This window comes from Schistocerca nitens, chromosome 2 (genome assembly GCF_023898315.1).
Source record: "Schistocerca nitens isolate TAMUIC-IGC-003100 chromosome 2, iqSchNite1.1, whole genome shotgun sequence".
Lineage (NCBI taxonomy): Eukaryota > Metazoa > Arthropoda > Insecta > Orthoptera > Acrididae > Schistocerca > Schistocerca nitens.
Window position 1 is genome coordinate 150,185,272 of NC_064615.1, and position 13,419 is coordinate 150,198,690.

At 38.1% G+C, this 13,419-nt stretch overlaps 1 protein-coding gene across 3 annotated transcripts in view; it reads right to left on the minus strand.

Annotated features, from left to right (window-relative positions):
- LOC126235847 (arginyl-tRNA--protein transferase 1) overlaps positions 1-13,419 on the minus strand; it is a 179,354-nt gene that overhangs the window by 76,217 nt on the left and 89,718 nt on the right. The window contains exon 7 of one of the 3 annotated variants that reach the window (XM_049944712.1): positions 2,541-2,696. The exons of the other annotated variants lie outside the window; for them this stretch is intronic. Coding sequence (XP_049800669.1) covers positions 2,541-2,696 — 156 coding nt within the window. The remainder of the gene's footprint in view (positions 1-2,540; positions 2,697-13,419) is intronic. 3 annotated transcript variants of the gene reach the window in all.

Genomic DNA, 13,419 nt, shown 5'->3' on the forward strand with positions numbered 1-13,419 from the left:
TTTACATACATTTCCTTTGCACAAGGCATTACTTCATGCTTTCCGAAATAGATTTCACTAACATAAGCTGTAGACATTGGGGTCAGGGACAGTTCTGTGGATAAGTGCAAGATTACAGTAGAGGCAGGGGAATGTATGGATTAAGTATACATTATGAAAACCATGTATGTATACAATATAGAACACAAAATTTGGACTGATCTTATATAGAGACAAGCACCTGCAGAGTATCTGCCAGTGTTTTGATTTGATTTTTCATGGGAACAAATCATCACAGAATGATTATATTGCAGATATAATGAGAGTACCATATGAAACACCCCAATAAAGCTGTACAGCTATCATTTTCTATGTTTTACGAGGTGGAATCCAAACTTTTCGGGACGGGTGCTGCCATCTGGAAAGTAGGAGTAGTAGATCTTTGCATCGCTGGGTGGCGAGAGCTGCATACCTGATGAGACAGTGTGCGGAGAGGCATTCAGCTGGGAGGATGTGTTGTGTGTCCACAGTGATTTCCGTAATACTCTGTGTGGCGATTTTATGATGGATCCGCGAACAGAACACGGACCTTTGTCAGACCGCATCTGATGATTCAACCTTCTTGTCAGGGGTTATCACCAGCAACAAGAGCTGGATTTACGAATATGACCCAGAGACAAAGCAACTATCATCCCAGTGGAAGAGCCTGGGCTCTCCAAGACCCAAAAAAGCGAGACAGGTGAAGAGCAAAGTGAAGAGCATGATCGTCGTTTCCTTTGATGCCAAGGGAATTGTGCACAAAGAATTCGTCCCACCCAACCAAACAGTGAATTCCGCTTACTACTGTGATGTTTTGCAACAGCTCCGTGGGAACGTGTGGCAATGACGGCCTGAACTTTGGCGTCAAGGGAACTGGCTGCTGCATCACAACAACATGTCTTGTCACATGTCCTTGCTCACTAGGACCTTTTTGGCAAAAAACAACTAGGCGGTTGTACCCCACCCACCATATTCACCAGATTTGGCACCTTGCAACTTCGCGCTATTCCCAAAACTGAAACTCAAGTGGAAAGGCCGTTGGTTTGACACTCTAGAGAGGATTCAAGAAGCACTGCTGCCAGTGATAAACACCCTCAAAGCACAGGACTTCCAGAAAATGTTTGACCAGTGGCAGAAGTGCTGGGACTGGTGTGTACATGCGGATGATAACTACTTTGAGGGTGATGGTGACCATTAGTCCAAAGGTAAGGTTTTCAACACATGGCAGCACCAGTCCCAAAAATTTTGGATAGCACCTCGTATTTTATTTTTATTTTTTGTTGCTAGGTCAATTTTGAAAAGATGATAATGTAATACACACATCCCACACTTGGCTGTATTCAACCAGAACAATTAATAAGACAACTCACATTTTAAAATGATGTCCTAAGAGGGGAAAAAAATTGATACAAGCAGATCAGACTGGGCCAACATGAGACCAGAATATGACCCTCAAATTACGAATACCACGAAGCATTATTATTAAGGTGACTATGCTGACAGCAATTTTGAAGGTACCTGTTCTTGTTAAGGAAGAAAATTTGACACAGTGTGTAGAGGGGGAAATAGCATGCTTTGAAATTGGTAGGAACGAAGGTATCTAAAATACATATGAAATTTTTTCTTGGTTTGTGGCCAATCTTTTCCCAATCAGTTGAAATATATCCTAATATCCCAAGCACAAAACCATCTGATCTTGCAGCACTGACACCAATGTTTTCCCTTTTATTTAATCATCAACCAATTTACACAGCATAGTCCCCCTATATTGTGGCCCTTAAGACCAACTGTGAAATAATTAATTAGAATAATTTCATTTTTGTTCCTAATGACACATAAAACTTGTTGATTTTATTTTTAAAGACTAATAAGGAAAGTTCTAGCAGCTAAAGGGGTTTCCTTTACCAAAATTTACTATTTCAATTTTTTCACATTTAGGATATGTCATGCAAAATTCTAGGAGCACGTAATTTTGAGGTTTTCTTAAAAGTGAAAAGTACGTTAGGACTTCATGTAATGTGTAGCAATAGAAAGATGAAATTCCAAACATCATTGCAGGGCAAAAGTTCTGAGTGAGATCAAGGTCTCACTACAGTGTGGAGTACTGCATCAAACCAATCTCTGCACAGCAAGGATTTTACGATCTATTTCAACTGTCCCAATAAATGTGAGATATTGTGCATATGCCTTTTTCAATCAGTAAGGAATTCGATGTCAAATAATTCGTTACATAATAACTGCACATTCTCCCATCTTTGTCATTATTTCCTGTTATAAAGAGCACAGCCTATTTACCTTCATTAGCGCACGTGCGCGAGCCCGCACCCACCCACACACACACACACACACACACACACACACACACACACACACACGAAATATACGATCCAATACTAATAACTAACTCTGAATTTTACAGGTCATTTAATCAATTATATATACATTTGTACGTTACAGCCTTGCGAATGGCACAGCAAACTGTTAAGTTAAAAAACACAAATTGTGTTAAGTTTGTACACTACCTTGAGAGGCGTGTCAATGAGGAATTCACAGTAATTTAATCTGTTGCATTCCTCGGGAGTTTCTTTGTGAATCATAACCTGATACTTAACATACAGGGCATGGCTTTGGTTGAAATATTTCATGAACTCTTCTGAATTCACCGACAGAAGTTTTAACTAGAAACATAAGCAGAAATGGCAATCAGAACAGAGGAATGCAGCATGGAGGGATTTTGAAATGATATCCAAACTCATATTCCTTTGACAAAATACAAAAGGCATATTCAACAATTCTTACATGATATCAGATTATGGAAGCATTTTTCTCTAGTGTAGAATAAAAGAACAGAGATGATGTGAATAACTGTGTATGTTAACTACGTATGACACACTTCATTGCAAACATTTGGATAAGAGTGATTATGAAATGAGATCAACTGTGACTCCTTCCTTTCCTTCCACATTTTTTCCTTCTTCTTTCGTTCAACTCTAGTTAATTCCACATTCTGTCCCTGCTGCTACCTACTTTCCCACTAACACATTACTTCTAATGTTGGTTTCTCTTATCCTATCTGAAAAGTGACAATGGGCCTCACACTCGTCACACTACTCCTATCTACACATATACCATTTCCTCTCTTATTCGTCATTACACCATTAACATTAAGTGTTTATGGAGTGTTGGTTTACACTTCTCCAAAGTGAAATAAGGCTTACTCAAACGAGACAAAATGGTTAGAGGAAATGATTATACCAGGTTTATGTAAGACAATCGTTCAAAATCAAGGGGCAAGGAGGAGACAGAAGGAAAACATGAGTAATAGAAATTCAGCAACACACCTATTTGAAAACTGGGAAATTAGAAGTGGTGGAGACAGCAGATGACGAGTTAAAAATTAAGAAACGAAAAAGTTAAAAATTAAGAAAAGAAAAAATGAAAGCAGAAACTCATGTTTCTGATGCACCTCATTCATATAAGGTAAATCTATTTTCCCAACACATTACTGAAGTGGGACTAAAACTTGAAATCTTCCACTTTCTATCTGGAACAATGCTGGTCCACCCACCTCATAACGGCAACACCTTTCTGTGGCTCTAAAATACCTCTAAGCATGCATCTGACACTCTTGTGAACAGCCCCACTGGAAAATCTGTCTTACGCTGCCCACCACTAACATACTCCTTTTAACAGAAAAGTTCTAGGACAGGCTTTTTAAGAACATAATTTTGTTCTTACCAAGTAATGATCCTAGCTCCTATTGAAGTAGTCCCCTTGGCTATCTACACACAGTTGGCAACATTTCTGGTGGTCTTGGAGCAAGCAAGGACATCTTCAACTGCAATACTTGTAAGGTCATTTGTCACTACCCATTGGGTGTCTTTGATATCTTGATAAAGCTTTCCTTTCAGTTGCCTTTTCATTCACCGAAACAAGAAAAAAAATCACAAGATGAGAGGTCGGGCGAATACGTTAGATGTAAGATGTCAATTACAGAATGTCTGGTCAGAAACTTGGTAACCAATAAAGCATGGTAACAGATGAAGCAGTATGTGGTCTTGCATTATCATGCACTAAGAACGAGTCCTGAGAATGCCTTAAATCAGGGCTGCGATGTTGAACTGCTTGTCGCAAACGTTTCAAGACGTTGATGTAAAGAGTCTGGTTCACTATTTGACCTGGAGGAACATAATCATGGTGAGTTAATCCTTTACTATCAAAGAATGTGACCAGCATTGTCTTTGTTACCAAAGGTTGTCGTTTGACTTTTCTTGAGACTGGCGATCCAGGACTCCACCATTCAGCACTTTGGTGCTTTATATGACAGTAATACTGGTAGCACAAACTTTCAACCCAGCAATAATCTCTAACTGAAATGCGGGATCACACCTGGCTCCACCTAGTAGTTCAGCAGAAATTCTTCGTCTTTCCTCTTTCTGTTCATCTGTTAGTGTGTGAGGGACAAGTTTTGACTTAAGTTTGTGTTTCCCAAAATCTTCGTGTAAATTATTATGACACACATCATGATTCAAATTAAGTTCTTCTGATATTGCACGCACAGTTACATGATGGTCTTCTTGCAATAACTGCCTTGCACATTCCACATTTGCATCAGTATGTACTGTAGATGGGCGACCAGTTCTGGTATCGTCTTGCACTGAATCTCTGCTTTCACGAAATCTTTTGTGTCAGTCAAAAACACGACTTCTTGAATGTGCCTCATCTGCATATGTTTGCTTGATCATAGTCCATGTCTCACAAGGGGCTTTCCCAAACGTAATGTTCACCCTTTGACCACAATCAGCATCCATTGTGTCATCGTTAACTAATGTGCCAAGAACCCAAACAGTTAGTTGCTTAGCACAGCCCTGCCAGATAATGAGTTTGCACAGAAACACGGCCAAAGTCATTTCAAGGATACACACATAACAGGTAACATAAACTGTCCTGGAACTTTTTTGATGAAGGAACAGAAAAGTGCTTGTGATGGGAAAAGGAATATGAGAATGTGAACATGCAGATTACTGACTAATCAACTTTTGTCTAGCTTCTCCTATTACTTTTATCAGCACTTGTATCATTTTGAATGATAAACTGTCTTCAATATGAAATACATCATTCATCAGTAACAATTCTTTTTACATTGATAACACTCTTTATAAAGGGACCTAATCAGATCATTTGAAACACTTTCCTAAAACCAATATTTCAAAACTTTGGAAATGGAAAGTCATTCTTCCACAAATAATCTGTTCATCTCACACTTGATCTTAACTTCTCAATTCTCTTCCACATCTTTCTCCTGTATGCTTTCACTATCTGTTTTCTACTTTATCAATGTATTTTTATTATTTTTCTATCAATTATTAACATTTTATTATAATTTATTTCTTTAGTTGTTTCCACACATTATCTCTCCTACACCCCAACCTTATTTGATCTTCTTCTGCTCTTCTTTGTTTCTATTTATGTTCAGTGACTTATTTTGGTTTTAGCTCTCAATGTTAGTCTATCAATTGGAAGAAGCTTATTACGAGAATTTTGGAATCTGAATTCTATGTTAACCCACTATTACTTCTGACATCTTTCAAAGACCTTAAGTTTGGAGCAATTTTTCCTTCCTTCAAGAATTTGCAATTATTTCCCCAAGAATTATCTGTTTTCACCCATCTCATTCTCGTGTAGAAACAATGTTTAAAAAGTTGAAGTCCTTTAGATCTAAAATCTCCTTTTTAATTTAAGTATCTGTCAGTTTTGCCTCAATGGTACCTGTTTCAACAGTTATTTACTAGACTGCTTCTCTTCTGTTGCAAATAGTGTATCCAATAGCAAAATGATGCCTACAAAGTGGCTATATGGATATTAAATCTTGTTTGTTCTGAAGCAGCAGCCAACAAGAAACAATCATTAGTTAACATGGGGTGAGGCCAAGAGAAAGTACCTACTTACATAAGTGGTGAAAGTATAACTGAAGTAAGGCTAACTGAGATGATAAAATCTAAATACAATCCCCAATTGAAAAAAAGAGGTAGTACACAGGAAAACATGAAAGAATGATGTACAGACAGTAGAGAGAAGAGAGTCATTTTAAATCCCATATGACAATTATCTACTTCTACATACATACCAAGCAAGCCACCATATACAGGGTTATTACAAATGATTGAAGCGATTTCCACAGCTCTACAATAACTTTATTATTTGAGATATTTTCACAATGCTTTGCACACACATACAAAAACTCAAAAAGTTTTTTTAGGCATTGACAAATGTTCGATATGTGCCCCTTTAGTGATTCGGCAGACATCAAGCCGATAATCGAGTTCCTCCCACACTCGGCGCAGCATGTCCCCATCAATGAGTTCGAAAGCATCGTTGATGCGAGCTCACAGTTCTGGCACGTTTCTTGGTAGAGGAGGTTTAAACACTGAATCTTTCACATAACCCCACAGAAAGAAATCGCATGGGGTTAAGTCGGGCGAGCATGGAGGCCATGACATGAATTGCTGATCATGATCTCCACCACGACCAATCCATCGGTTTTCCAATCTCCTGTTTAAGAAATGCCGAGCAACATGATGGAAGTGCGGTGGAGCACCATCCTATTGAAAGATGAATTTGGCGCTGTCGGTCTCCAGTTGTGGCATGAGCCAATTTTCCAGCATGTCCAGATACACATGTCCTGTAACGTTTTTTTCGCAGAAGAAAAAGGGTCCGTAAACTTTAAACCGTGAGATTGCACAAAACACGTTAAGTTTTGGTGAATTGCGAATTTGCTGCACGAATGCGTGAGGATTCTCTACCGCCCAGATTCGCACATTGTGTCTGTTCACTTCACCATTAAGAAAAAATGTTGCTTCATCACTGAAAACAAGTTTCGCACTGACAGCATCCTCTTCCATGAGCTGTTGCAACCACGCCGAAAATTCAAAGCGTTTGACTTTGTCATCGGGTGTCAGGGCTTGTAGCAATTGTAAACAGTAAAGCTTCTGTTTTAGCCTTTTCCGTAAGATTTTTCAAATCGTCGGCTGTGGTACGTTTAGCTCCCTGCTTGCTTTATTCATCGACTTCCGCGGGCTACGCGTGAAACTTGCCCGCACGTGTTCAACCGTTTCTTCGCTCACTGCAGGCCGACCCATTGATTTCCCCTTACAGAGCCATCCAGAAGCTTTAAACTGCGCATACCATCACCGAATGGAGTTAGCAGTTGGTGGATCTTTGTTGAACTTCGTCCTGAAGTGTCGTTGCATTTCAAGCACGACATACGCTTTCTCGGCTCCTGTTGCCATTTTGTCTCACTGCGCTCTCGAGCGCTCTGGCGGCAGAAACCTGAAGTGTGGCTTCAGTCGAACAAAACTTTATGAGTTTTTCTACGTATCTGTAGTGTGTCGTGACCATATGTCAATGAATGGAGCTACAGTGAATTTATGAAATCGCTTCAATCATTTGTAATAGCCCTGTATATACAGGGTGTATATGTGGCCAAGAAAAAAAGAATTCCTGGATTTTTTCCCGGCTTGCCCCATTAAAAATACACTTTCTCCCTGGTGAAACTAAGCAGTACCCCACATGAAAATACAGGGTGATCAAAAAGTCTATGAATTTGAAAACTTAATAAACCACGGAATAATGTAGATAGAGAGGTAAAAATTGACACACATGCTTGGAATGACATGGGGTTTTATTAGAACAGGATGGCACTCCACCCCATATTGCTAGACGCGTGAAAGACCTCTTGTGCGTGTCATTTGGTGATGATCGTGTGCTCAGCTGCCACTTTCGTCATGCTTGGCCTCCAAGGTCCCCAGACCTCAGTCCGTGTGATTATTGGCTTTGGGGTTACCTGAAGTCGCAAGTGAATCGTGTTCGACCGACATGTCTAGGAAAGCTGAAAGACAACATCCGACGCCAATGCCTCACCATAACTCCGGATATGCTTTACAGTGCTGGTCACAACATTATTCCTCGACTACAGCTATTGTTGAGGAATGATGGTGAACATATTGAGCATTTCCTGTAAAGAACATCATCTTTGCTTTGTCTTACTTTGCTATGCTAATTATTGCTACTCTGATCAGATGAAGGCGCCATCTGTCGGACATTTTTTGAACTTTTGTATTTTTTTGGTTCTAATAAAACCCCATGTCATCCCAAGCATGTATGTCAATTTGAACCTCTCTATCTACATTATTCCATGATTTATTCAGTTTTCAAATTTATACTGACTTTTTGATCACCAGGTACATTCTATTCTTGTTAGGCAACAATATCCTTTTCTCTGGAGCCATAAAACTTGTCAGTCCTTTGAATGGTAATTTTATGCATTGGTGTAGAACTTCCCCGCACTTTAGGAAACAAAACCCAGCAAAAATCGACACATTTTGGAAAGATCTTGGTTGTGTGGAAACATGTAAACTGCGTATTTTCATATTACGAAAGAATAAATACAAATTTGCCAATTACAGCTCAGTAGTTCCCATAGCACTGAAATCGAGATTGCGATCTTGCCAGCCAATGACAGCAGATTTTTAGAACATAGGACACATGATGCAGTCAGATAATAGCAACATCACTTTTAAACAGTGTAAACACACAAATAGGAAAAGATAACAACTACAGGGGAAGTTAAACTTTCACCTATAATAACGGTCTTCAAAATTTTTTGGTTTTTTTTCCGAAGGGGTGGTTAAGCAGTATCCTATGAGCACATCATTACTGTATAATTTGTAATCTATGAAAGGTCTAAAATAAATATGAAAAACTAACCTTGAATCTTGGTCGTTTTTAGAGTGTGATACCATTAAAGGTTTATCAAATACGTATGTGCCAGTAAAATTTTAAATAATGGCCTAAATTGCTGGTGTTCTGGGCCCAAAATTTTTCTCAGTGGCTAGTCCTAAAAATGTTAGGTTTTGAATGACAGTCCAATGTCCCGTGATTAAGAAATTCATAGCACATTCTCACACGTAATGCAATTCATCCTACATAAAAGGAAATTTACTTTGAATGTAACACTTCTCGTACCACCAATTGCAATATTTTCCCATGACCTATTTGAAATGTAAACAGTTGTGACACCATGCTATTCAAAAGTAGTTTGTTGTTATGAAATATTGCATAGTATTTGTCCTAAAGCCTTTGACACATTTTGCTGTTGGCTTCTAAATGCACTCTGTTTTGATGTTGTAAATGGCACATTTTCTTTCTGCCTGAAGTTTTATTTTTGTGTTATTCTCTCATTTATATTTTACTGCTGTAGTATTATTGCACAGTAATGGGTTAAAGTAAAATTCTTTGTTTGAGTATCAGTTCTTACCAGTCGAATCCAGGAAAATCTAACTAAAAATTAAAACAATGAAAAATTCCCAGAATTCTAAAAAATTCCCAGGTTTTTCCCAGTTGAAAATATTCCTGGGGTCTCCTCATATTTTCCGGCTGTACTGGGGCATGTACACCCTGATACAGTGCATAGTGGAGGGTACCTCATACCACTGCCAGTCATTCCCTTTCCCATTCCACCTGCAAATGGAATAAAGAAAAAACAATGCCTCCAAATGAGCCCTAATCTTTCTTATCTTGTCTTTGCAGATTGTATGTAAGATATAGGCTGGTGGGTGTAGAATCCTCCTACAGTCAGTTGCACATGCCAGTTCTCTAAAATTTCTCAATAATGTTTTGAAAAACGGAAATCCTATTCCTCTAGGGATTCCCATTTGAGTTCACAGACCATTTTCATAATACTCAAGTGGTGATCAAACCTAATGGTAATAAATCTAGCAGCTAACTGAATTGTTTCAATGTATTACTCGGTCCAGTCAGGTAGGGAACCCAAACATTCAAGCAGTACTCAAAAATGGGACAGATAAGTGTTCTGCACACGTTTACTTTTAGATATGAGCCACACTTTCCTAAAATTCTCCGCAATAAGCCCAAGCCGACCATTTGCCTTCCCTAATACTGACCTTATATACTCATTCCATTTTATATTGCTTTGCAATGTTACACCTAAGTATTCAATCGACATGACTATGTCAAGCAGCACACCACTAACATTGTATTTAAATGTTATAGAGTTGTTTTTTCTTACACATCTGCATTCTTAAATTTTTCTACATCTATAGTAAGCTACCATTCATCACACCAAATAGATATTCTGTCCAAGATATCCTGTATCCTCCTACAGTCACTCAAGAACAATACTTCCCCGTACACTACAGCACCATCAGCAAATACTAACAAACTGGACAAGCACGACACCCATCAGTTTGCTTATGTATAAAGAGAACAGTAGTAGTCCTATTGCACTTCCCCAATGCACTTCTGATGAACACCCATCGTACAGGACTATTATTTTGAGCTGCTTACACATCTGAGAACCTATTGCATATACTCGGACCTTTGGTAACCCTTAATTCACTACCCAAGTCTAAAGAACTACTCAAGTTTTGAATCTATGTAAATGTTATGTTTTCAATCCAATTTTTTAATGTGGCCTGTTATTTTCCTCAGTGTCAGGGTGAATGTGATGACATGTGCGAACAACAATCAGAAGGTTAGAATTTTAGTTGAATGAGTCCCTGGGGCTTATGGTTGCTGTTGATGCTACAAGTGTAGTGAGTCCCTAGGACTCATGTATATGTTTACATTACAAGCTATGGTTTTCCTTACTTGTGGATTTGCGTGGTGAATGTCCAAACAATGCAGCTTTTAGAGAAGCAAATCAAGTTGAACTGAAAGGTTTTCTGTCACTACTTAGACACACTGCCATCTTTAAATCTATCCAGAAAGTGTACTAACATTGTTCACAGCAAATGCTTTTGGACGAGGATTATTCAGGGCATCAATGTCCAATGATTTTATTATTGGCACTCTGTTTTGACAATTTCAGTGACTACAATGCCCGGAAGGAATTTGATCCAGCCTGTCTTATTTCACAAATCTTAGAAATATCTGTGGTCAACAGTCAGCAGAATTATTCATTAAAAGCCAAAGAAAATGTCAATGAAACGCTTAGTCCATTCAGTGGACAGTCAAAGTTATGTATATGCCACATAAACATGGTAAATATGGGTTGGAAATGCAGTGTCTGACCAATGATAGAACCTGTTATACCTGTAATATATGTTTTACATGGGGAAAGGTTCTTATGGATTTGGTTTGAGTGAAGAGAACACAAAGAAGTTTGTGCCTGTGCAAGCTGTCCTTAGTGCAGACCTATTTTCAATACCAACATGAACATTATTACTGACAATTGGTACTCTACAATGGAGATACTGCATGAACTGAACAAGAAAGGCTTGAAAATGGTATGTACCTTGAAGAAAAATAAGAAAGAAGATACCAAAAGAGTTCCTTCCAAATAAAAGCAGATTTGTTGAGTCAACTCTGCTTGGCTTCAGCAACAATTGTACATAGTTAGTTATGTATCTAAGAAAAACACCACAGCTATATTGTAATCTTCAATATACCATGACAATGACATCAACCCCATATCTAAAAAGTCTGCCACCACTGCATTTTACAACAATACCAAAAGTGGAGTTGATTTGGCAGATGAGAAGTGCTCAATTTATTTGTGCAGTCATTGAACAACTAGATGGCCTTTGATTGTGTTCTGCACAATTCTAGGTATGTCAGCTCTGAATGCCCAAATGATTTATGAAAGACCAAGAAAGGTGCCTAAGCATACCACCAGGCTGAAGTTTCTGAAATCCATCACAGAGAAACTGAATGAAAATAATCTGATGACTCGTTTGCATAGCCTCCATTTGCCATGTCAGATTTGTTCAATGTTATCATCAGCTGTAAAATGTGATATTCCTGAAGATTTTGGTCAGCTGGATATGGAACATAAATTACGCTGAAATGACTGAAAGTACTGTTACTTGTGAAACTGTATGAAGAGAACCAAAATAGCTTAGCTCTGATGCACATGCAAGAAACCAGTACATCTGTTGTGCTCCATGAAAAAATGTAGATATTGTGTTATAAAGAAGTAACTGGATATTACACACACAGTAACCAGTATGTTTCGTCTATGGAGACATTATATTACAGAAAAGTGAATAAACGCTCACCTAAATAGTACTTTCAATTGAAAATCTTTAGTTTTGTTTCGTATGTCTGTTTTCATTACAGAACTAGTACCTGTACTATAAAATCATTTAATATAACCTTACTTTCAGTAATCTGAGCTTTTGTTTCTACAAATATAATTCTAAATAATCCATGTTTCAGTAGTCTCAATTTTTATTTGAATAAAGTTCCTAAGATAAAAAAGAGATTGGTAAAAGTTCAGTCAATTAAGAGATTTGATTTTTGTTTAATATTTTTATGGTTATTATATTATTATTGTTATGTTTGTTACTTTAAGGTAATGAATTATTGGCTAGCAGTCTGGAGTGGAGCACTATGTCAAATGCTTTCTGGAAATTTATGTATAGTTAATCTGCCTGTAGCCCTTTTTCTGTTGTTCACAGGGTATCTAAATCAACATCTACGATTACTCTGCAGTTCAGAATTAAGTGGCTGGCAGAATGTTCATCGAATCATCTTCAAGCTATTTCTCTACCATTCCACTATTGAATGGTGCATGAGAAATACGAGCACTTAAATCTTTCTGTGTGACATCTGCTTTCTCTTATTTTATCATGATGAGTATTTCTCCCCATGTAGGTGGGTCGCACCGGAACATTTTCAAAATTGAAGAAGAATGTTGCTGATTGAAATTTCATGACAAGATCCTGCCACAATGAAAAACGCCTTTGTTTTAATGTTTGCACCCAAAGTCACGTATCATGTCTGTGGCACTCTCTGCTCTATTTCGTTACAATACAAAAAGAACTGCCTTTCTTTGAACTTTTTCAATATCCTCCATCATCTTCCATGATGTGGATCCCGCACTGCACATTAATGCTGCAAAAGAGAACGGACAGAAATGGTGTCAGCAGTCTCTTTAGCAGGCCTGTTGCACTTTCTAAGTATTCTGCCAACGAATCACAGTCTTTGGTTTGCTTTGCCGACAACATTATCTATGTGATCATTCCAGTTTAAGTTATTCATAATTGTAATCTCTTAAGTATTTAGTTGAAGTTGTGGGATTTATAATGTAACTGAAATTCAGATTTCTTTTGTGTGAGAAATCGGCAATCTGAGTTTCATACGAGTGAACTGTGAATTTAGTACTCATTATTGGCCTCCCTGTAGTACAGGAACTAAAATTTTGGGGTTTGTGTTAGTTGCATTCATCTCCAGCCCCCCATGAAACATCATTCCTCCTTAGGATTCAGAATAAAGGACTTACAAGTTGTTGGTAAGCTTCCGTAAGAGCTTCAATGATCCAGATTTTACCTTCCTGCTCTAGTCACAAGATATATGTAGGACGAAGCAATATGTTGGTTG